At 37.3% G+C, this 26,547-nt stretch overlaps 1 protein-coding gene across 1 annotated transcript in view; it reads right to left on the minus strand.

The window, feature by feature from the left end:
• The window catches only part of LOC113993463 (prolyl endopeptidase), a 92,371-nt gene that overhangs the window by 19,683 nt on the left and 46,141 nt on the right, over positions 1 to 26,547 (minus strand). The window contains exons 9-10 of the mRNA XM_027731660.2: positions 21,867 to 22,064; positions 18,789 to 18,892 (exon numbers count right to left, since the gene is read on the minus strand). Of these exons, the coding sequence (XP_027587461.1) occupies positions 18,789 to 18,892; positions 21,867 to 22,064 (302 nt within the window). The remainder of the gene's footprint in view (positions 1 to 18,788; positions 18,893 to 21,866; positions 22,065 to 26,547) is intronic.

Consider the following 26,547-nt stretch of genomic DNA (forward strand, 5'->3'; position numbering starts at 1 on the left):
ATTAGTTTTCATTGCTTTGTTTTAGCAACATTAGTTGCAGCTTCAACTCTAATTAGAACAAAAACGTAGTAAATGAAAAATGACACATTCTTATAATTTTGTTGTGTGTTTATAATTTCTGTGCTTTTAAAGGAAATAGTCCTAGCATGCTTTATAAAGCACACAATCAACAGGATCTATTTTTACAACACACGAACCTCAACAGTAATATGAACCCGCACAACACATTTATTCTGAGCATTGCCTGTAATGTGAAACATGTAAATCCACACGGCACGTTGAAAACAAAATAATCACATTTAATTTTAATCATTGCTAATGAAATGCGAGAAATCTCAAACAAAACCACATCTACCTCTGAAGGCTTCACTAAAACCTGTAGACATATTACAGATAAAAATTCAGTATTTCAGTATCCAGCAGATGGGAAAAAAAAATCAAAACGAAAGCCTAAGGGCATTTTTACACAGATTAAATCACTGTTTCCAACTACTGCCATAACTGTATCTTTGCTGACAAAGTGCTTGCAGAACAGTAGAATACAAAGAATTTTCACTTTAAGTAATTCGTTGAACACTATAAACAAATAAAGTAAACGAGAAACAGGAGAACCACTGAGGCTGGTAATGAGGAGTTCCAGAGACTCTTCCCTAAAATGCCATCCATCAACTCCAGTTGTTGCTGGCAACTCACATGAAGTGAGCACCTGGCCTTCCTACATTTCCGGAAACTTACTGCCATTGGCCAGTCCTTTCCTGATGATTAAAGGATGCCACTAATTTTACTTCTTCTTTCTGAAAAAGGGCCTTTTTTTTTTTTTTAAATAGCTCTCTAAAAACTGACTTCAGTAGGGATTTTATTGTCATCAGTTTAGATAAAATAACATAGCATTAAATGAAAACTCAAAAAAAATAAAAGATGTATGTCAAGATGACATTTGCAATTTAAGAGTTTTCACTCCTATCTTTGTTAAAATAATGATTACCTCTCCCACCAAGATGAACACACAAAAGTGGGATGGAAATCAATTCAGTGAGACACTAAGATAAGTGAAGGTATTTAAGCTTCTCCAAATAGACTATTTTCAGCAACTGATTCAATCTCATCTCTAAATTAGGTGTTATTTTTGAAGCAAGTCCAATGGTTTATTCATATAACTGATAAATGGATGTGCTTCTATCTCAAAGATTAAGGTAAACCAAATGGATGTGCTTCTATCTCAAAGATTAAGGTAAACCACAAAGGGCAAGCCCTAAAAAGAAGAATTTCCCAAGATGGTGTTTCAGCCTAATTTTAGAAGCCCTCAGCTTTTACAGTGGTAAATGATCATGAAAGGGTACTCCTGTTTTCTGTTTTATCACAGATAGGAGTGATCCACTTGTGCCAGTCACATTATATTACTTCTTGCTCATATATTTTCAAATAAGGACTCATGTCACTATAGTCAGCATATATAAGAGGAAAAGTTAGCAAAGTGATTTTGGAGGGAAAAGGATGGAGAAAAACACTTCAGAAACATTATTATGAATGCTGGAACTCACCATTCAAGGGGGGAGATGCCAAAAATAAGTATCTTCAGCCTTTAGGAATGCACCAGCAATGCTGTGTGGTTGACAGGGCACTCCTGCTGCATTCAACCCTTGGTGCTATTCTAGGAGCTGGAGCAGTACAACAGCCCCGAAATAGTTGCAGCTCACTTTGTCTCACTCTGAAGTCCCTATCTGTCACATGCCAGAGGGGTCTCAGTGCCAGAAAGAATCACTTTCGATTAAGATGTTGGAACCTGAGGCATAAATTTACAGCCTCTAGTGTACTTATTGTGACTCAGGCAGAAAGCAACACTGTTTGCACAGTTAGTCATTACTACAAACTACATGAAGATTAAGCTATATAAGCTAATCAAAAACGAATCTCAGTCGTTCTTCCTTCATGCATACATATATATTTATAGAGTGGTGTGTTATTTTGTTTTTTAAACTTAGCATTTGAAAGCAATTTACATTCCATTTTCATGGACTAAAAAAGTCAATGGAAGTTTACCTCTAAGAGACTTTACAGAGTAAATTTTACATGTAAATACAGTTAATGGCTGTGTGATTGGGCTTGTAAATTTACTTAGGAGTTAAACAGGATTAAAAGGTTCTACACATTCATTCCTGGAAAGGTCTTCATCCTCTTAATTATTATTTGTCTTAAATGTGCAGTATTTATGTTAGGTGAATCTTTACTTAAGGAAGATAGGAACAATCAGCTGGCATTGTAGACAGAGACCTAAATTCAGAAAGACTACGTTTATCCACCTCTGCCTCTGCAGTGACAAGAAGCATCCTCTCCATCTCAGGTCACAAGGAGGCAAAACTAAGTATTTTAAAAAAGCTAAGAGAATTTCGAAGTAAGAGGTTGAAGACAAAGTTTTTCTTTCATTTGTCTATAGAGATAATACAGACATTTATACTTAAACACAGAACTAAAAATAATTTTGGCAATCATCCATTATGCATTTCTTTTGTGAGTAAATATGAAACCAGTATCTATGAATATTAAATGAAATGATGCAATCATCACAACAGATAAATAAACCTAATCTGCCTGAATACTCATATTGTGTCCGATAATTAAAAATACCGAAGACTACTGACATTGAATAGAAACTTCCATTTTTAAAAAACTCAGCCACTTGTGAGTATTTAGCTTCACTTTTTCTCGCTTTCAGAAATATTTTCTCTGTTTATATAATGGCCAGATTAAAGGATGTAATTATAGTTGTTTGGTGAAGAAAACTGAATGTACACGTGAAATCATCTTGCTTTTACAAAACCTAAAATCCTTCTATGCAAAAACCAACTCCAAAATTGCACACATTTAAAATTAACCTTTTAAGGTGAGATTCAACACAGGTTTTGAAATACTGCTGTAAAACACAAATTCAAGATAATATTATCCATATGGGTCTAATGCATATATTTTTAAACTGTGAATAATATCTGAATGTTTAGAAACATTTTATCATTTTTCTGACTTGCTCATTAATGGCAGAGAATTAAAATCCAGTTAAAAAGTGTTAGTTTGGTTTTTCAGAAAGGATTATTTCCTGTAGATAAAACATGAAATTTACACATGAAAAGAAACTTTGATTTCTGGGACTCGAAAACATCCCCTAAGCCACAGTTGGCTAATTATTCTTAGAAAGCCAGTAGTGATTCTAATAATGTCTCTCCCAAACCCTCTTTCAAGATTAGATATTACATATCAGAAATAGCAATTCTTTCCATGTCTTTGTGTGCTTGATCAAAACCAGGTAAGAGTTACACTTTTCATTAGATTGACATTCATTGTGTAAAATGCCAAAGAATTATACAAAGAACAACTAAAAAGGCATATAAATCAAGCCTGAATACTCCTTATTAAAAATGCTTGTTCGATAATTTAGGTTTAATAACGCCACAACAATGCCTTTAAAATTAGTTTTGTTCCAAAGTTCCCTATATACTTTTCCTGAGAGAACTTCTTTTCATGTGAAACAAACACAGGATTTAGCAGTCTTGGTGAAATGTAGCAATTGTTTTCTGCTTCTAGATAAGTGTGGCTGCCCCCACACTGCCGTGGCCACCACAAGGTCAGAGACAGTGCTGGGGAAGCAAAACACCCTGTTCAGTCTCAGCAGCCACAGGCACGGCTGTGCTGAGCAGCCGACTATAGGGAATGCCTACTTCAGTTTTTACTCCTTGGAACTGCATTTCAAGCATCCAGTTTCACACAAAGCATTTCCTTCATTAAGTGAGAGATGAAGACTTCTCATCACACTTTGGTTTTTGTATTCCTATATATAGCAAGAATCAGAAGTCAGGAGAAATAATAGAGAACTATTACCACTACAGAGCAAATCCACAGGATCTGTGGCTTCCCTTCTTCAGAGGGGAATCTTCATCAGTCTTAAAGCCTATTCAATTAGCTTCAAAGCAATTCTGTGTGGGTTGCAAAGCTTGCTTAACATAGAGCTGGACATGGGCCAAGGTAACTCAGCACAGTAAAAATTCATGCAGGTAAAACTCAGAAATAAGAACACCCCCTACAGATGTTTGCAAAGGCACTATGAAAATAATCAAGGAACCTTTTAGAAGAAATTGTTTCACCACCTACCCACTAGCACAAAAAGCAGACTCATGCTGACAGAGGTGAAGTGCCAGGAGATGGTTAGAAGAAATGCCTTGCTAATAAGTTCAGCTGCTGAGATGCAATTGATTGCAGGGAGGTATCTAACAGGATGGGGGGAGGATGTAGGGGAAGACGAGAAAAATACAAGTGAAAAATCAGAAATCCTGTAAGATTGGCATAGCAGATACTTCTTTTAAACCCCACTTTTCTAGATTAGTTAAAAGGCAACATTCCCCTTCACATAAAGTCTTAGTGGTAAATGGGATCCAATGAGACCCCCCCACATTCACTTGAAAGACTTCTTGCCTCTTTTCTAAATGTTTATCCTTTCAGTGGGATCTCCAAGCTTCCTGAAATAGAATAATTAGCATCTGCCACACAATTATTCCTTGGCTTTCATCAATTTGCCTTGAAGATGACTTGGTGTACAGTGTAGATGCAGGCATATACCAGATAAATAATATTTACCTTTTCATTAAAATGTACGTTGTAGTCATGTTGAACAGAAAAACATCCCAGGAGCCTTTGTAAGTTACAGTCTATTTTCTGAATTACCTCTGTGCTTATGTATTCAAGAAATCTAGTACTATGAAGTAGTATAGCATGAGATAAACAAAGGGATGTCTTGATGGAAGTAGCACACCTTTTTGAATAAAAACATAAATAACAGCTGCCGGCTAGTCCAATTTCTGCCATTAAATCAAGCTTTACTTCATTGAGTAAACTGCCCTGACAGGAGACAGACAACTCACTGTAACAGTATGTAGGCATTAGAAAGTAAACACTACTTATATTTTTACCATGCTGGAAATCAGTTCAAGTTGTAATGAGAAACACTGTAAGAATAAAAATGTAGAGGCAACTTACATAAGGTAGAGCAAGGGAGAGAACTTACCTTCTCCAAACTACTGCACAATAACTATTCTTATTTATTACGCTGTGGTAGGGGCACACATGTAATCCAATGTGCTGAGAAAGACACATTCACTCAAACAGTAATTAGCTAATTCAGCTTTTGTGTTTCTGACCCCATCTTGCTCAAAACTTGCTTGGTTATCTCCACACGGCCCCACTTCTGAGTGTTTACAAGCTTCGAAAAGATGACACAACCACTGTTGGATTTTTCTCCCTAACACAGAGGCATCTACAGAGTTCAGGGTGCTCAAATATCAGGTGTAAACCTGTATTCAAAAATTCCTGCACAGAAAAAACTCAGTTTTGACACTGGTGATGTCAAGTACCCAGCTTCTGTGAAAAGCCCCAAGAAGACCAATGTATTCCCCTTATATTGCCAAGAAGTTTTGTTTGTGACTTTCAACAGCCAGGCAATTTCAGAGGGCTCTACTCTCTCTTCCTTAGAGAATCATGTTTATAGATGTCAAGTTGGTTACCCAAAATCAGAGGTGCTATAAATCACTAAACATCTACAAAAATTCTGCATGTGGCTAGTATAATAACAGAAAAAATAGTTGATACTCTTCGTTCCTGCTTTTTGGTTTGAGAGGAAACAGAGATCATCTGCACTGGGCAGTGCATGTTTCAAAATCAGTTCCAAATCACTTATCCTGTGCATATTTTTTCTGAAGTACTTACTGACATAAACAGGTCAATACAAGTATTGTGAAGCACTTCCATGTGTGTTTTCTTGCTCAATTTATAGCTACATAAATTTACTTTCTAAAGCTTAAGCCTGAATTTAAAGTTACCCATTTGTGCCCCTACATGATTAAAAAAACACCAAAATGGTAGCAAAGGGAAAAAAGCCCTTGAGAATGGTCAAGGTAAAACTAAAGCCATAGAAAATATCTGTGGTGCTATCTTCGAAAAAATAATTCTAAGGATCAGATGCTATCGATTTCAACAGTTCTGTCTTGGTGACCACTTCCTTGCCTTGGAGACAGTATTATTGTTTCCAGATTTGCAGTACTCATTTGTACAATGAAGGAAAAATCACTCAGTGAGTAGCAAGAAGCAGAAGAGAATTATGCGGATGTGTTTTCATTCACTGTTGTAACAATACTTCGGGAAAAAAATTAAACCAAATCCAGTATAAAGCAAGCCAGCAAAAAGTTCAATTGCTGGTGTAATTTTCAGACATGCCAAAACAAAAACTTTGAAGATAATTCATAACAGAAACACCAAGGAATGTGCTGATGCACCCTTGTAATACTGTTAGAACAGGGCAGAGATAAACAAGTAACAAAAAAGGAATGCTTTTTGTTTTTTTTTTAAGCTAAGGACAGTTTGCAGCAATCTTTTCTTTCTTGGGCAAAATGTGAACAAGACAGCAAAATTCAACAAACTCGTTTCATACATAAGGAAATCCACAACTAATAATCAACTACTAATAAGATCAAGTATCTAATGAAGTCAAATCAACTCGAGTGAGTGCTAACAGTTCAAAAACCACCAGTAAGCAGAAAGAAAATGTCACGGATGTTATTGTTAATAAAAGATTTCCTGATTGCAGGCATTCTACAATTACGCTTTGAAGCTTTTCTGCATCTTGTCTATTTTTAGCTGTTAGCAGGGATAACTGTGCACTATTACTTTCAAAAATAATTGACAAATTGGCTGAAAAGCAAGCAGTTCAGGGAGTTGTCAAGGAGAATTTATGTATCAATTTTTCCCTGTCTGTGAGAATGGAAGCCAGAATTAAGGAAATCATCTATTTCTTTATATCATTCATCTACACAGTTGAAAAATTAGTTACTGTGAATAGCAATGATAGTTCTTAGAGGCTTCCCTTGTCCCATAAATCTCCTGGGAGATGTCTCAAGGACAGAGCAGAAATTATTAATCTAAGGAAAGATAATATTCTATCAGTACTTCTGAGCAGTGTTGATAAAATTAAATCAACAGCTAAATGAAGATGCAAACAAGATTACCCTTAATAAAACTGCACACTGATGAATTTGTGCTGCATCATAAGCAGAAAAAAGCCAAGAGAAAAAAGCTCACATAATTAGTGATTGAACTGCTTCTCAGTAGAAAGTGAAGTGCTATCTTCCTTTCTTTTCCTTTGAAAAAATGTTCTTTCAGAATGCTCCAAGATTTTGTGATTTCTAAGTTTTTACTACTTCAGTTTTATACTGAGGATGAACAGAGAGGTCTCCTGAACAATCCCACTCACATATGTTCCATTTACACAAGTCTACAACTGCATCTCTGGATACTTATCAAAGCACTTTGCATTTAACTAGTCCTCTCTCTTCAGCAGTGAATGCCAATTAAGAAAAACAACCCACAAAATCTGTTGACACAACTATTAACAAAGAATATTTTTTAGCTCTTCCTTACCTGTTATTAGTGCAATTTTTTTGTTTGGTACAAACAGTGACTACGTCCTTGAAAGTGGCCAGCAACACCAATGTATTATTAAGAGGTGTGATTGTGCCATAGAAAACTGGTAGGAGAGGTTCTCCAAAACCTCCTCATTACTACTTATTAAAATTATTTTCTCAGTACAAACTGAACTGCTCATAACTATTATATGTTCATCTTGATTAATATGTATCCTTTTCTATGGTAATCATGTTCACACTGAATGCAAGAGTCATAACTTAAGGTTATAAGATATGCTACAATTTGCTTCCCTTTTTCCCTCTCAACAGCAGAGTCTGCTCCCAGGACTGGCCACACAGACTCATTTACTTTGCAGAGGCTCTCATCTTACATACGTCTATGTAAAATCTCACCAACATTTGAAATGGCTGTTTTCCACTCTCAAGTCTATTCATCTGTTTTTCACCATGATGATGAATGTTAATTAACAACAACAGAAATCCTAATCCACCAAGTAGTTTTGACCCTGGGTGAAGACAGTAAGTATAATTTTATTGGGCTGCAGTGATTACGAGTATAATTATAACTCAGAATATCTCTGAGATATACATATCTCAGAAGTTTATCTGCATTTTTAATTAGCTTTAAATATTAGCAATTCTAATTTGTTTTTATCTCCTTTATATAGTTAATGCATAACAATCTTTATTAATCTTCCAAACATAATATATCTCTCTGTTCTGCTTCAAGCCGTGGTTGAAGAGCCTTGTGACGGTCTTCATTTCTATGCCATCCAGCACACTGTTGAATGTGGTCTGCAACTAAGACTCCAAAGAGTTGCAATAAAGCAAGTAAATAAAGGAGAAACAACCTTCTAATTTGTTCTCTGCAGGCTGCTCTACTACCTTAAACCTCTTGGTAACAGTTGTATGCAAAGCATAATAAATAACTGCATAAAATAGTTATCAACTTGTGTGTGTTTGGAGGCTTGGAGCTCTGAAACACAAACCTCCCAGCTCTGCCAGAGCCATGTCTATTCTGAAAGCACTCCAGTCCCCTGGTAGCCTACAGGGACACCATTCAGAACAAGAGATGCATTCACTGTAAAGTATTTAAATGGAGTATGGAGCTGCGGTGAAGCTTAATTGCTAACAGGAAACATTGAGACACTGCAGAAAAGAGGGAGTGCTTTTTTGAAAGAGTAACAAACAGAAGACAAAACTACCTGAAAAGGTAAAACTCAATCCAGCAAGGCCAGAAATGTAACATACTGTACTCTGACAGGTGCAATCACATACACGATAGCAAACAACTGACTAAAAAGTAATTTAGAAAAGTATTTTGGAATTGCAGTGCACGCCAAACTGAACTTGAACAAACAGTGAATTGTTAGAGAAAAGGCAAACTCTACATGGAGACATATAAAGCAGTCTCAGCCACAAGACATGAAATAACCCCTTCTGCTGCATTCAACATTGCAAAGCCTCCGACAGAATGTCGTGTTTAGTTGAAACCATGGCACACCATATGTGTGTATGAGCATCTAAACAGACTCCAGGGAGGAGAAAGAAGTGTGACAGAGGCCCAGGAAGTAGAATCCACTAGAAAAACCCAACAGAGTGCAGATTTTTCTTTTGTTTGGTTTGGTATTAGTCTAAAGGAAAATAAAATTGAGGGACACATGGTGACAGTCTCTAAATATGCAGAAGCTTGCTGTAACTAGAAGAGAACTACTTGTCTTCCATGTCAGCGAGGGACACAAAGCAGTGCATTTCAGCTGCAACAAGGGAGTTTAGGTGAGACCTTGTGGCATATACCCTGCTCCCTCCAAAAGCTTTTTAACAGTAAATTCAGTGAGAACCTGGGACAGATTGCCTAGGGAGTCTGAAGGCTTTTAAGAATAAGGCAGACAAAGAACCAGTCATGAATGGTACAGGCAGAAGTGGCCTGTCACAATGCCCAGGACAGATCAGCATGCTCCAATTGAGCTTTGAGATTGTTTTTATACAGGTTTTATATGATATCAAGAAGAGAAGCTTCAAAACCAGAAGTGGAGAAGACAGACTCTGAAAGAGAACAAATGCCTCCATTCTCACTGCCTTTTGCCTTTCACAAAACCACGACTATTCGAGGAACACGAAGGCCATCCAGGGAGTTCACATATGTAATAAAAACTACAGGAGCAGCTGGTGAGAACAGAGATACATTCAAAAATTCAGCACTTGAATTATGAATCTGTATTAGTTAAATTTCAGAAAATGGTTTAAATATTTATATATTAAACATTTACATGTTAAAATGAAAGAAAATATTTTTAAAACTTGCCCATATATATTACAGAATGGGTAAATACTTATTAACAGAGTGCACAATATTTTATTCTCAAGTAATATAAGCTTCACTAAGAAATAAATGACTATAATTACTATTATTCTGGAAATCTGTTTGAATTTAAAAACCATTCTCTGGCAGAGACAGATACATACCTGTGTAATTAACTCTTACTAAATGTAAATTCCCTTCTTCAGAAACCCAATGACTATTAAACAGACTTACATGACACTGCTAGCACAGTACTGAAAAATATAACCAGAAAAGTGGTTATCTTGGTGACCCAGTAAAGGAATTCAATGCGTCTCCCTGCTAGATCAGTGGCTGAAATGCTGGCCCACAGTAGTGATGACTGACAACTGCAATCATCTAATGACCTCTTGCCAGCTGTGTGAATAAAACCAACAATTTTTGTCCCAGAGCAATCTGTCCTCAATGAAGCATTATCAGCACAATTTAACAACCCCCCAGCCAGGCTCCATGAAGCAAAGTTACGGGTAGGCAGATGGATAGAAAAATTCCCACACTGAAAAGGAGCACTCTCATTCTGAACAATGCTGGCATGCCAAAATTTGACATTTAGTCTCAAAAAAGTGATCAAGAAAAGAAAAGGAGCAGCTACCACTTCTTACTTTCAGCAGAGGACTATGCAGGCAGTCCTTAGTCTGCCAAAATTTCCCATTTTTATGACTACTTAGTCTGAGTAAGAATTAAACAGCCACAAAGAAGCTTCAGAGCAGTTTTTCTGTAGAAGCATTCTGTATGTTTGATCCTCCACCAGTGATGGTATTGGCCATTCAATCTGCACTACACAAGACACACAAACACCATAGCGATCAAAAGACAGTGTTTTGTCAGCATTTATTACTATTAGAGATATCAAGATGGTGGCTTTTTATTGATGCTGAAGTTGTATGAACTGTCATTTGTGTAAGATTTTAATAACTGTCTTGATTAAGTTTTCAAACCACACCTGAAGACTCAACTCTGAGGATTAGCAAACCAGTGCTATCAGAACAGCAAAGAATATCCCCTGTGCAACACCTCATCAGTGTGCAGCCACGGACAAATTTCATTCTGAATGAAGTTAATAATACTCACTACCTTTGAGAAATAACATTGATAAGCCTATACAAATGGGAGAAGAAAAGTTGAAAGTAGATTCCTACTGAGAAACAATAAATAGAATTTTTATTTATCTTGTGAGTAAGAAAGTTAATTAAAACAGTAATGTGTTCATGCTTAATTATTGGAGGTGCATTCAATCACAGGAGTGAATATGAAAGCTGGAGGAAAAATAGAAGGGAAGAAAATCTTCACTGACTTATTCAGAAAAAGGACAAAACCTAAGCATTTTCACTACAACAACATTATCATTTTAGTATCTCTATATTGGCAAAGAATCTACCTACTGAGATTCCTGAAGGCTCAATAACACATGCTCATTTCAGGTGTCTAAGTGAACAAGTTTTTAAATAATTTTCCTGATGGCGAAAATATATTTTGCAATTTATTGTAAAAATCAAAACTATTTATTTATAATTAATAATGCAATTATTTAAGACACGGGAGGCAATTCTTTTAGCTCTACTACAACTGCTTAAGCTCTTGTTTGAAACTCCTGTGTTTAAAAAGGGATTCTCTACACTGTGTTCAATAGTTACACATCTGTTTTAGGTCATGCTATTTTGCCTTGTGTTTTAAGCAATTCTGACAAGGAAATGGAGCATGGAATGCAGCTTGGGTTAAGTAAATCAAGTAACATCTCTATTCACTAGAAAAGTGAAAAACAAAACACTGCAAGTTCAAACAAGAGTTCTACTGAGCAAGGTACAGGAATAATATTTCATAATGAGTTTTAGTTAAACTACTAAGCAATTGCTTCTCTCAAAGGTTTAAAACGAATGCTTTTACAAAGTCTAGAGCATGAAGGTTCTACAGAATCTTACATTTTAAGAAGCTCTCCCATTCCTTGCACACTTAGCAGAAAAAATAAACAATGTACTATTACAAGTTTGGAACTAGTGAATCAAAAAGTCTATATGATGATCCAAATGAACACAGAGAATATTATTTTAGTGTTTTAGCATTACTCTCCACATTGTGTGGACTAGCATTGTGTTAATTCTTCCTAAAAGCAGTTTTGTACTCCTCCATCCCAAACCACATTTCCATTGTGCATACTGCTAAACAAAAGCTCCCAACTTCCTAAACCATGCATCAATCCCCTGTGGTATATAAGAAGGGGACAAAGCAAATCCAGACATTTAGACCTTAAACCAGGATTTGAACTGGACTGGTGAAGAAAGCAATGCAAAGTCTATCCCTTCACCCTCTTACTTGAAATAGAGAGATCTTGTTCCTATTCCAGATACTTAAGGAATATCTGAACTGCATTCAATGGAGTTGCTCAAATATGAGTATAGAATCAACTTAAGTGGGTATAGAGACAACTGCTACTCTGCTGCTCCAGCATATGGATTTCAAAGTTCAAGGACATGTAAGGTCATCATAAGAAATCTTTTACTTGATACTCTTCCTAAACATAAACTCCTTGATTCTGACAATTTCGACCCTTAAAAGGAGTGTACTGTGGCTGCAAATCCATAACATATTTAATATACAATCTCTTGGCTTTCAAGAACTATGGGGCCTTAAAACTAGAGCACTACATTTTCAGTTAGTGTTTCTTCACTCACCTCCAATTAGAAGAGGTAATGGCAGATTAAAGTGGTGTTTGTAACAACCATATGCCAAGGGTGTAAGATGCTAAATTCACATAGGCAAACTGCCAATGCTGTCACAGTTGTCAATATCATTTTGTTGATGTCCTCCAGAGCCAGACTGGTGCCTTGGTGCCAAAACCACAGTCACTGCCAAAACACTAGGTGAGATCAGAGCTGAAGACTTCATCCCTCTTCTTGGGAGCTCTGAAAGAAGTGGCTCAAAGTTTATTTTCTCCCTGCAAGAGGGCAGGTGTCTACCACACTGTGGTGAGCACTAAAACTGTGGTGTTTGTCACATTCCTTCCTCCCCCCAATATTTCTTCATTTTCTTCCTTACTGCAACATAAAATCCCAAAGAAAATAAAAGGAATAAACCAGAAACAAATAACAATATGCAACTTGTTTTCCTCAAGTATTGATTCTACCCTCCCATCCCATGAGACCAGGGAAGGATTCAAACCTTAAATACTGTTAGAAGAAAGAAAGTCTAACTCTTCAAAAATCAATCCCTTTTTGCTTGTGATGGACTCTTAGGAGAGGGATGAAAATGATGCCAAAATAACTTACTCTTCTGAAGAAAAGGGGAGAATTATTTGTCTCTGCTGAGAATCCATGTAAAAAGTACATGCCTTTATTCTCTGGTATGAGAGTGCTTTCTCTCAACAGAGAGATTCAAAGCTACTGAATGTTTCTCCAACTTCCAGTGACTATCCATATAGATAGTCACACTCAGAGTTATGGTCAACAGCTTGATGTCCAAGTGGAGAGCAGTGATGAGTGGAGTTTCTCAGGTGTTGGCATTTGGGCCGGCGCTGCATAACATCTTTGTCAGCAACACAGTCAGTGGGATTGAGTGCACTCTCAGCAAGTTTGCCTATGACACCAAGCTGTGTGGTGCAGTTGAAGCGCTGGAGGGAAGGGATGCCGCTCAGTGGGACCATGACAGGAAGTTCAACATGGCCAAGTGCAAGGTCCTGCACATAGGTCAGGAAAACGCCAAGCACAAATATGGGCTGGGTGGAGAATGAACTGAGAGCAGCCCTGAGGAGAAAGACTTGAGGGTCTTGGTTGACAAGAAGGTCAACATGACCCAGCAATATGCACTCGCAGCTCAGAAAGCCAATTGTGTCCTGGGCTGCATCAAAAGAAGCATGGCCAGCAGGTCACCACTGGTGACGCCCCACCTGGAGTGCTGCACTCAGCTCTGGGGCTCCCACCATATGCAGGACACAGACCTCTTGCAGTGGGTCCAGAGGAGAGACATGAAGATGATCAGAGGGCTGGAGTTCCTCTTCTATGAAGACAGGCAAAGAGAGCTGGGATTGTTCAGCCTGGAGAAGAGAAGGCTCTGGGGTGACCTAATTGTGGCCTTCCAGTAGCTAAAGAGGGTCTGTAAGAGAGCTGCAGAGGTACCTTTTACAAGGGCATGTTGTAATAGAACAAGGTGAAATGGCTTTAAACTGAAAGAGGGCAGGTTTAAATTAGATATTAGGAAGAAATTCTTTACTGTGAGGGTGGTGAGGCACTGCAACAGGTTGCCCCAGAGAAGCTGTGGATGTGCCATCCCTGGAACTGTTCAAGGCCAGGCTGGATGGGGCTTTAAGTAACTTGGTCTAGTGGAAGATGTCTCTGCCCATGGCAGCAGGGTTGCAACTAGGTGATCTTTGAAAGTCCCTTCCAACTCAAACCATTCTTTAATTCTATGAGATATTTGTGCATAAGGGAAAGAAATGACATTAAGACCATCTCTATAACCATACCAAAAAAATGAGAGCTGATTATATCATCAGCTCTTGCATTGCTTAGCAGGTTGAGCTTACTACAGTTTTCAGAGGACACTGCTTTCCTCTGCTTCTCTCTGTTATTTTTTATACTAATGAGGGAATCTAATGCTCATGGAATGACACCACTGGCAATGGTAAGATCCAGGAATAGCATGGGCAGGTGCTGTACACAAGTTTCTCCCACAGCTCTGCCAATCAACCCCAAGCCTGACTCATCTTCTCTCAGTATTGTATTTTCCTGAAGCAGATAATAATCACTGTGCCAAACTGTATAGTGTAAAGTTCCGCTTGGAATGAGAATGACTGTAGACAAATTTTCCCTATCAATGCCTCATAACTTGAAATCAGTGCTGTAAGGGCTTGAAGATGGGAGTGAAAGACTGAAAAAGAAAACAAACTCAGGAAAATTACTTCACCTAGAAAACTTCCTGCAAAAGAAATCGGAAGAAATTCATCCCAGCCCCAAGATGAGAAATATCCTTTTAAAGACTTGTCCTTCTTTCATTTCTGCAACAATATCTAAATGGTAGCTGCTTTTAAATCAAACTAAGTCGTAAAAGCAAGTTGCATTATTAAATTCCACCTTTCTTCTGCAAGAGCTAATCCAAAGTGTATCTGTCAATAGCAACATCTATTTTTGGTTCATCTCAAACTATTTTAAGGACAGTACTAGAAGGTATTCAAAGAATGGCAAAAGGAGCCAAACAACAATTTTGTTGTTGCAATTTTAACACTTATAAGCCTACATATCAGCCTAGAAGTAGGTGAGCTGTGAGCCAGACCAGAAGACTCTTTATCCATGATTAAGTGTCACTGTGAGGCGCTAATACGGAGAGGCATATAAGAACTTAGTTGGCAACTTTGTAAGGATAAAATAAAGGCTTTTTATTTAAAACAACAGTTGAGTTATTAATGCAGTAAACACCTTAGAGCAAGTGCTGTTTTTAAGTCTTTGCAAAAAGTATTTCTTCCTTCTGTAAACCCACCCCAGGCTATTTCCTGAAAAAGTCTGTCATTGTGATAGATGGAAGTAAGCAGGGAAGCAAAAACAAATTTCAAGAAGTGCTTGGCAGCAGAAAAGTTATTAATGCAACTTAATGTATCATTCAACAAGACTAGCCAGGATAAATTTTTGATGTGTGGCAAGCATTTTAATCAGTTTGACTTTTTCATGAAGGTCTCAGAGTCTTTCAAGGTAAGGGCATATGTACAAGCTACAGCACAGTAAGTTAGACTATGTACTTGCAGGGAGTCATATAGAGCCAACAACTTACAGGCATGCTCTTACCCTGGTGTGTCAAGTATATTGAAACAGCTCTCCCTTCAGTGTAAGGTAAGGTGGGTAATTTGTTCTTCCTTTGGGCTGTCAAAGTGTAAGATCTTAAACTTAGGTACAACACTGCAGCTGCTCTACCACAAATTTTCTTAGTGTAGTAATCTTTATCACCGGTCCACCCCTGCACTGCACAACATCTGTGTAATAAATCTTTGAAAGAGCAAAAGACAGGCATTGTGGCATTTTCCAATTGCCATTAATTCAGGTTTCATATACATGACACCTTACATTTCAGTTCAAATCTTGACTCAGTTATATTCAAAGACTGCTAAAGAACAACAACTCATTAAAGTTCCGAGTATGTTACATAGCATAGTATTAGTAGGTATTTCTTCAGGTATATGAGAATAAAGGAAGAACCTTGGCAGGAGACATGCCTTTCGTTAAGGACACGGATCAGGACAGATTCAGCAACATTTTTCTTTACTACTTAGTAATTCTGACAGAAATTAAAACTATTCAATAAATTCTGCAGCACTGTTCATTCTCCTATAGTCATCAGTTTTTGCCTACTCTCAGTATACTTCTTGCATTCTTAATTTTGAGGTTTTGTCACAATTCCCTGCAATGTTGCCCAGGTTTTGGAATGGTCGTGCAAAGGTTTCATCTAGGTTGATAGCCATTTATACACTGCTTTGATAAGCTTCCATCTCCCCTTCCCTCCTCCAAGCAGAAGTACCATCAAGGCTCTAAGTGGGACTCCACAAATGGAAATGAGGACTGGAGTCTGGCTGAAGTGTGTAGCACTGACAGGCTGAGTTACCAGAACAGTGACCATGCAGTCTCAGTCCTGGCTCTTACAAATAGTCTTTTTCACAGTTCAGCTGAGATTTTTCCATGTATTTGAATGAAAGCTATCAGAAACTAACTTCCAAGATGTTGCCATATCGAGATAATTTGTTGGTAAAAGGCAAAACTGGATGATTGGTGAGCCAAGAGTACTCCTTAGAAGCACTGATCCCAGTGTAACTACACAGGTCACATTTCCCTAGAGCTGGAACTGAGCAGAAGTAAGTAAGGAGAAAACCAGAATCAGTGATACTGACTTCCACGCTATTACAGCCTAGCATTGAAGCTCTGCCAGTGCTTTGCAAACTGAAGGTTTACAAGGCCATAGCAACAGCATGCTTCCTCCTTGAATTATTTGTACTACTGCTCTACTTTACCTTAATTTAGCATGTAATTGATTTAAATATAAAATGAGATTTTGTTTTTCCGGACATTTATTTTATAAAATTATATTTACTAGAAAAATACATTATTTCTAATTCACAGCAACATCTTCTATACCCTTTCTAATTACATGGGTATTTGTGTTCCATTATTATACTTCTGGGTTTGATGGCAGTATTATAATTGCAGCAAGTTCTTTCCTAAAGAGAATGCAGTTTTCTTTCTTTTATTCAGCTTACTATGCCCTGAAGTTATCCTGCAAAGTCCATTAATGAATTTAAGTGAAGCAGTAAAAACACATTTTCTGTAAGAACACTTCCAGCAAACTGTCCTCTACCACACTGTTATTTCTGTCTGGAGATGCAGAGACAAACAGATGGGGTTGTTTACAACCACCTCATGCACACACACTACTGCCTTTATGTTTTTCGAGAACCTGCCCTGTGCATGTGCCAGAGGTAAAATTAAAAATAAGATATTAAGAAAAATATCTAATCTCCTTTCAAAGACTCCAAGTCATGCTGTCACACTGTTGCTCATCTTCTACATAATTTCACTTTTTTCCAGGCTAAGTTTATAAATTCCACTTTTGGCATTAGATCCTGTTATACCTTTGTCTATAGAAGAAAAAGCTTCTATTCTACTCTTACTCTTCAGATGAAAAATCCTACATAGAAAATAATGAATCCACCTTCCAATATTTTTTCTATAAATTGTAGATATTAAATATGCTAAGCATCACAATATAATGACTGTTTTTCTAGATCCCTCATTATTTTGGTTAAGTCACCATCCCTGGAGGCTTTGAAAAGACATGCAGATGTGGCACTTAGGGGCACGATTTAGTGATGGAGTTGGCAATATTAGGTTTACGGTTGGACTCCGTGATCTTAAAAGGTCATCAAGTCCAGCCTTTGACTGATCATCACCTTGTCAATTAGACCATAGCACTAACTGCCACATCCAGTCGTTTCTTGCACACTTCCAGGAATGCTGAACTCTATCACCTCCCTGGGCAGCCTGTTCCAATGCTTGACAATCCTTTCCATGAAGAAATTCTTCCTGAATAACACTAAAAATTCTTAGACCTTTATAATAACTGCTTCATGGAGTTTTATATTAGAAATTATAATTACATATATGTATGTATTTTAAACTCCTTTCATCTTTTGCTCCTTCTTCTAGTCCTCCCAGCACTGTAAACAAAGGGTCTAATCCTGTTCTTAGGATAACCAAAGTGAGTTGCTCCACGTCTAACTGCACTGATGCATTAATGAACACAATGCTATGGCACTCCTTGGTAAGGTGAACAGAATGGAAAATTCTTACATAACATGAATGAATATGATTTTTGTTCACATCACTAGATATTTTCCTACTTTCTGTCCTAGTAAGACCTTTCATAGTTCTGTGGCAGATTTTATATTTGATACAAGTTAAAAATGAATCAATGTATTTCCTTCTTTCTTCTCAGTTTCTTCCTGAGGTCTTAATAGCGATCCACAGCATGAACTTGTGGCAAAAAATATCACTATTTTTATACAAGAGTGGTGAAGACTGAAGTGTTTTATCTATTGTTGTCACTTCCCACGATGGGCCACAGAATACTGTGGAAGTGCTGGGAAGACAACAGGATATTCCAAGTTTCCTCTATTTTTTCCACTACTTTTTAAATCTTGTCCTATCACCTGCCTATGGGAGCCATATCAAGTTGTCCTGATGGAAGAGCTACATAAACATGAAAAGAATACCGTAACACGCAAAAAAAAATTAAAGAACATATTGCCTCCTAATATAAGATGATGGGAGTACTGACTCTGCCCTGGTTACTTGCAGTGGCATCTTTCAGTTTCTCTATCAAGACTTGGTGGGATTCCTTCAGCATGCACATAGACCTGAATTCAGGAGCTAATCAAAGCCCTCTCACTCACAGCCAAGCACAAATTTAAACTCTTGCATAAGTGATTAGAGCAAGACAGCAGGGTTCATGTTTATTACCTGAACTGTCTGATAAACCGAAGGATCAAATCCTTTCACTGTCACCTCTCGGAAAACTTTTGGCTCCAGTTCCTCTTTGGTCAGATCACAGTGATATATAATACCTAAAATACAAAATACAGTGCAAGTTTATCAATTTAGTATATATCCACCATTAAAAGGATGCCAGTTTACACACTGTGATGCAGTAATGAATGAATGGTAAAGGTAACTTGGCAGGGTGAAAAACAGTAGCTTCTGACATTTTTTCATTTATTATATAATTTAACACATTTCAGTACATGCCATACAGTGCGACTATCATGTCTACACACGGGCTAACATACTACAAAACCCTAATATTCATGGCTACACTAGAGATACATATGATCCATAAACAAACTTGATTGTTAATTATTCTATGTTTTTCTCCTTTACAGCAAGCTGGTCCCTGCAAAATCAGAAACATATATTAGGGAAAATAACACTAAAAGTTAAGGCAACAAGTATTCTACTAGGATCCTCAAGGTAATAAAACTAACCAATGTGGACAGGACTTGACTGAAATAATGCCATATTGTATTGTGTACATTTCAGATACTTTCAGGAAACCAGATGTAATTAATACAGAGGTTACAGTTATAAAAATTTATACTGAAACATGAAATGATGAGGAAACATATCTAATACAAGGGAATTGCCTCATTAAATCGCTTTTATAGACTGTGGAAGATCAGGAAGTTACAGATTGGCAAAGAATACAGATATAAATCAACATTTCTAATAACTGATAAAGGCTTTTTCCATAATGGTGAATTAATAGGGGACTAAAAGTAGGACTACCCTAATCTGCTGGGATTTTTTTTTTTCTTCATTTATCACAAAATGACTAGCAAACCTAATCAGGGTGACAGATGCAAACAAGTATTAAAGCAGTGTTTCCCTTAAAGATTAGGATCCAGAAAATGATGTGAAAGAGCAATGTAAAGCACTGGAGGCAGTAACAGGCAGAGCAGCCAACTGACATAAATGCAGCTGCCCAAGCTGGATAATGTACTGGCAAATATTACACACAGAGCAGGTAGAATAGCTGCATCTTAGTAAACCACATGATGAAGTATAAGCACAGTCACAGACTGCATTTCAGGAGCCAATCAGCCTAATGTTACAGTAACATGCAATTCAGCCCCTGGTACTGAATCTTTTCTTCTATTTTTAGTGTCACAGCAGTTATATCAAGAAACATTGTAATATTGGGGCCTGCATTCTTTTTCGGTGTTCTAAATAAATAAAAATACCAGAGTGGTCACCTAAATGTCTGATTGGAGTGGACAGCAGGGATAACCATATTTTTCAGGGAATAACGAAAATTATTTTTATGGTATCAACATCTACGGTTTTAGAACTGCTTTATTCATTATTTCATATATATGTTTACTATTACTTTTGCCGTAAGTATTAAACACAAGTATGTTAATTTGTTTCTCATTAGAAAAAAAAAAATAGTACAAGTGCAAATTGTATTGATTTCTAACAGTAAAGTAGAAAGATCTAGGTTAATCAAGGATCAGCCCCATACCCTTTGTCAGACTATTCCAATGATTGGGTGAATGGAGGTTGCATGCAAATTAAAAAATATCTATACACCTTCCTAAAAATTACCTCTCTGCTCTGCTTTCCTCACCCGTTCCTTATTCCCATACAGTCTGCCTCCATTTCTTACCTTCCATTTTAATTCTAGGTTCCAGGTCACTCTGCCCCAGTTAACAGAGCTATGCCATGGCGAATTCTTTGTAGATGCTAAGCAAATGAATCAAAAGGAGAAAAAAATTCTGCCTAAGCAACCAGCAGGCAGTGAGAGCAGCCATTGCTGACTGGTTGGCAAGCCATGGGCTCAAACAGATCTCCGGGCTCTTCCCCTATGCGTTTAGCAGCCACAGAGACTCTATTGACTCAGCTGAAATGAACAGTGGAGGCTTGTAAGACTGGCCCACAAGGCAGGACATGAGCAAGTGAACTATCTGCACCATCAAGCTGGATGAAGACAGAAGTAAATGCAAGAGTGTCAAAAGCTACTATCCAGCTGCAATGATCTGAATGTTGTTTTAAAAGACGAACTGAAAACATAAGGTATCTTATTCCTGGTTATGTAAACAGTAAGATAACAGGAAATTAATCACACTTCTTATCTGCTAAGAAAGATAATTTTGATAATTTCACATGATCCTTTCTAGCAAAACCAGCAAACCTATCAAAACTGCAATATGGCCATTTTGAAATGTAATGTTGCTGTGCTCTAACTGAAACAGAGCAAAAATATATGTCAGATACTATAAGAACATTTTTGATCATCTTATGATTCCCAACCTTGGAAGAAGATAAAGATCCTGAAGCCTATCTCCCCCTCCATATTTGAATCCTGTCTTTTATTAGCTATTGAAGAAGAGGAATTACATAGAGTGAACAGCAAACACATTTTCTTGTCATACTAGCTAGACTATAGCGTAGAAACTCCCTTCCTAAGCAGAATTCTAGAATATTTATTGGTGTGCCACATATGCATTACATAATGCTTTGGACATCTCCGGCTTTGCAGGACTGTAGAAGAAAGATTTCTACAGCAATCCAACAACAGCAAGTGCTGTAAGGACACATAGTAAGGTTGCTCTAATGAGCTATGCATAAATGAATCACTAAACTTTCAGAGGAAGAATTTCTGTGACTTTTATTAATGTTCTTTAAAATTTTGATAAAAATCACATTAAATACATTAACAATAGTCTTCAACAGCATTTGTCAACTTATATTTTGCTGTATGAAGCAAGAGTTGTGAGAATGCTACAATTTCATCTCCACTACAAGTCTGTCTTGACTAATTTCTTAACGCAGGCCTCTAAAATACTAGTAGGCATATTATTTAGGCTTGATGGATGAAGGACTGGTACGTTTTGAAACGCACAACCACTGCTTACTACATGGGGAAGGGTGAAGCAGTTTTATCTGCATCTTAAACATACCAAATAACAACTAAACAACAGAAAAAGAGACAAATGTTGTTCACAGGAAAAAGAACAACAATATGAAAGAAAAAAGTCTTACCTGGAGACAAAAAGGAAGTAAACTGATAGAATATTTCAGTGTCCTTCTTTCGGCCACTATATCCCACAATACTGCCAACCTCTAGGGGGAAAGTCTTGAGATGTGCACCAGTGGCGAGGTCATGAAGTTGCAGGATATTCTTCACGTCGTGCAGATAGCACAAAACTAGGAAATTGGACCTCACACAATCAACCCATTCTGCACAATTAAAAAATGTAAGAAAGCAAACAATCAGAACTCTGAAATCTTTGTAAGTCACCTGCCTTCTGAGACAAAAAAGTGAACCCAAAATCAAGTCTGACATTCTCTAGAAATGTACTAACCATGCCACTTTAAGCTAATTTATGCAGACATAGGAATAAAGAATTGTCTAATCAATATGCTTATGCATTTGGGATGTTTATAGATCAATACTGCTCTTAAATATCACATATTTCAATGCAAAACCCAAGCAAAACATTTATCTTTTCCAACAATACTTACAGAAATTCATGAAAATCAAAACAATCATTATGATTTATACTCAAACTAAACTAATGAAAAAAGACGTGATCCTATATTGCATTGAAGTATAGAACCTAAAGGTTACTATTTGTCTTGGTTTTACTGCTTAAGTAATCAGGAGGCTATTCTTGTAAGTAAGCTCTACTGGGTGTAAGAAAAGGGCTACTCTGGAGTGATATTCTCAACAGGCCATTGAAAATACCCCACATGCTTATTCAAGGAGCTAATGTTGCTAAACATCATTCTTGAGACTGTAAAATAGGAGGAGGAGGATGCAGCACAGTGAACACAATCCACCAAAAGGACCCAGAAACAAATAACTCTGCAGAGGTTCATTGCCTTTATGCCTCTCCTGGCAGTCCTGGGCCCCTGCAGACCTGCCCACTTTGTCTGTGCAGCTGTGCAGGAATGAGAGCTTCTGCTTCACAGAAGACAGCAGAACTGTCACATTCTGAGTTTGTTCCTCAGAACAGTTACTAGAGATACATGAACTTTTTCTTCAAGGCATGCTAATTTTTTTAATTACAATAAAAAATCTGGGCTGGTAATTTCTAAAAAAAATCTCTGTAGTCCTACTGACCATCTCACTTCAATCTCCATCTTTGTATCCTTCAGAGCTCCAGCTCACCCAGAATATATCATGTAACATAGTCACTCCTGTCTCCTGTGCCGCTGGCTTTACTCTTTAGTGACAAATCTGTTTACTCATGCAAGCAAGAAAAAGACTGAAACCTCTCAATCTCACTCAGTATTTCTGTCATACAAGAAACTACTTTGCAACAAAAGTATTTCAACTTCTCCTTAACTCACAAATCAAATACAAACAAGAAAAAAGACAAACAAGGTTAAAAGTTAAGAAAAAGCATCCTGAAGAAGGTAATGAGGGCATTTTTTTTTGTTTGTAGGACTAGGTAAGGAGGTAATTCTTATTCTCTTTCAACTATGTATGTGCAACTTCTTCCCTGACAAGTCAGACTGGAACTCTAAATCATGGGCAAGGTACCAGCACTGGACAATGTCTTTTCTTATCTGCTGGAAGCAAAAAATGAGGACATGGAACCAAATGAGAAAACTCCCAAGCGTGTAAGCCTATGAGTACTCTGAAAAACACCATAGGGTTAACTGAGCACACAAGCTTCCTGATGGCTGAGCGTGAAAGATTACTAACATCCATGCATTCTTGTCATTCAGGATCAACGATCTCATGGTGCTCATTCTGACTTTCCCTCCTGTCTTCACTACAGTGCCAAAAGATAAACTTCAGTTGCAGTAACTCCCCTCCCTATCTCTTAACCATTTATGAATTAGCTAGCAGGTATGAAGGTTAAAGGTATGAAGAAAAATACCATTTTTCACTTGGGAGTGCACATTCTAGCTGAGGGAAGGGAAGCATTTTACATGCACTGAGTTTAGGTGTGCAGATGTGTAGGTACAGTGAGGTACAGGGAGCAATTGCTAGCTTTGCCTCTGCTTGTTAAATGGTGAATTGAGATTCAAGGAACTGCTCAAGATCACACTCACATCTATGACACGTTCATGAACTTGTTTTATTTCTCAGCTCTTCTTACTCAGGAGATCTATGCTGCTTTTCTTTACATTGTCACAAGTAAAGGGCTGGATACTAACTGCTACTCTCAAGTTGCCCTGCTCTACCAGTATTGGGCATTTTGCAGGGGCAGGGAGATGGGGGCTGTCACAGTTCTCAAAATTAATCCTTTAACCTTCTAAAACCAGCAGGTTTATCCTACGTCTTAGGTTGCAGTGTCTATAATGATCAGTCTGCATTTACAGTTTCAAAGCTGCCTTTCAACCAATTCAGCACACCTACTTGTAGCTATGTGGTCACTTAAAGCATAAGTTCAGTGCTAGATGAATGTCTCTTATGGTTTTATTTTAGACTCCCTGAAAATGAGAAATAACTCTTTATAAACAAACTCCAAAGGGGAGGAAATGAGTCTCATCACACTACAATATGTTCCGAGATGCCCTCTTCAATTTCATTTTAAAATAGCTGTCATTCTTTCTTCCCCTCAGCTTACAGAGTAGAGATCTAAATTTACCTCAACTCTGTGTGAAATTCATGCTGACAGTTGTAAAATGAGGTGTGTGTACAACCCCTTTGCAGTAATGTGCTTGGTTTTTTCCCAGTATTTCCCAAATTATCTCATTTATAAACAGTTCTTGAAAAAAAAAGGTCAAAGATAACAAAAAGTCTATCTTAATATGTTGAAGAAACTAAATGACATTCACACCACCTTGTAGGCATGTGTATTTCTTGGTTAAATTATATTAGCTATAGAATCTTCCTAAGAATGCATTATGATACTTTGTAGAACATTTCTTTATGCCATTGATGGACACTGGCAGGGATTCATAATTCTTAATCCTGAATTTATTATTTGTAGATAAACCTATTTCTATATGTGCAAGTGCAGCTTTTATGAAATTTAATTTAAGTTAACACATAGAAATGAAGCAGGTTACGGCTTCCAGGTAGATCACAACAGAGCAGGAAACTTAAACCAAGGATCAATATATCCAAGTAAAACATATTTGTGAGCTATGGTATCACTAACTATAATGTTTATAAAGAAATACTGATACAGCTAAACTACATCTTGTTAAGGAGTCACTCCCACACATACGTACAACTGGATAAGTAGCAATACTCATTTACCCTTTGAATCACTGCTGTCCTAGCTTTTGCAGAAGGTGTTCATCACATTGTCATCTCTGGATCACGCAAAATCAAATTCCCTTGACTACAAGGTTTTCAAGACAATGAATTATTAACTGTCTTTGCTATAATTATGTCTTCCTTAACAAATCTTAGAATGATTTGAAAAGGATGACATGGAGACTGGCTTGCTTACTGGCTTCATCAAGTGAAGGAGTGTTTTTTTTTTATTTATTCAGGACTACAGCTTCCTGAAGGTGAGAAAACTCCCATACCTTGGTGCTAAGGATACAGTAATTCTTTGTCCGCCACAAAGAAGCAACCGAACAATTCAAACTTACTTTCCTGTAAGATCTACTACAAATCTACTAAGATCTACTTAAAACTCATCTGCTTATGGAGACACTTTCATTTGTTAGTTAATCCAATTCCTTTATATACCACTCCAAAAAGCTAGAGAGAGAAGTGGACGTTTGACTACCTCCTCTGGCTTCACATTCAAATACAGTAGAAGACTAATGACACACAACAGACTTCTGAAAGTCACTCTGATGGTTTTATATGATAGATTATGTTTGCTTTCAAGTGTTTAAGAGCTGAATGCCTGTTGGTTTGTTTTAGTGAGGAAAGACAGATGTTACTGTAAATATGCATATCAAATCATATACACAAAGAGAATTCTACTCATTCTACAAAGCAACTCTTCACTAGAAAAGTAGCAAACATGAAGGAGTTTGTACAAAAAATTATTAATAAAAAAGGAGTGTATTTTTGAATAACTAATATTGGTCAGATAAATCGAATTGTACCTTGTACTGTATGGAGAACAAACTACATAAATGTACACTAAGCATCTGTCAAAAAACAGCTCAGAAGATGTTTTTCTGCATTATCTGAAACTAATTCTAGCTTTCATAGAACTTTCTGCAAAATGATGGCATTAAAAAAATACACCTTTTTTAATTGTATCAAAACCAAAGATTTATGCTTCGAACTTGCTTTTACACTTAAGAGACCTCCATGCCCTTCAACTTTCCTGAGGCTTTTTTTTGAAGTATTGTTTACTCCTTTTATTCCAGGAACAACAAAAAATCCTGTCTCAAATTCTGATCAATTCTGTTCAAAGTGTGCTACACTACTGCCAGATTTACTCTTTTCCTTCTTTCTGCTTACAAAGTCCCTCTTGTTGTAATCCCTGACTGTCTAGTAAACATTTATTACACTGACATAAAGCAGGAAAATACTTTCCCCTCATTTCCTACAAACACAGAATTAAACCAAGGACAGATGAAAACAACTTCACTATGGCCACACAGGATGTAAGAGAGAGAGAAGGAGAGAGAGATTGATTCTGGCAGCCAGAAGGGCCAACTGTGTCTTGGGGGGCATCAGGCAAAGCATCACCAGCCGGTTGAGGGAGGGGATTGTCCCGCTGTGCTCTGCACTGCTGCAGCCTCACCTTTAATACTGTGTGCAATTTTGGGCACCACGATATAAAAA

The sequence above is a fragment of the Pipra filicauda genome, unplaced genomic scaffold (assembly GCF_003945595.2).
Source record: "Pipra filicauda isolate LSUMZ 115617 unplaced genomic scaffold, ASM394559v2 scaffold176_size3548034_pilon, whole genome shotgun sequence".
NCBI lineage: Eukaryota > Metazoa > Chordata > Aves > Passeriformes > Pipridae > Pipra > Pipra filicauda.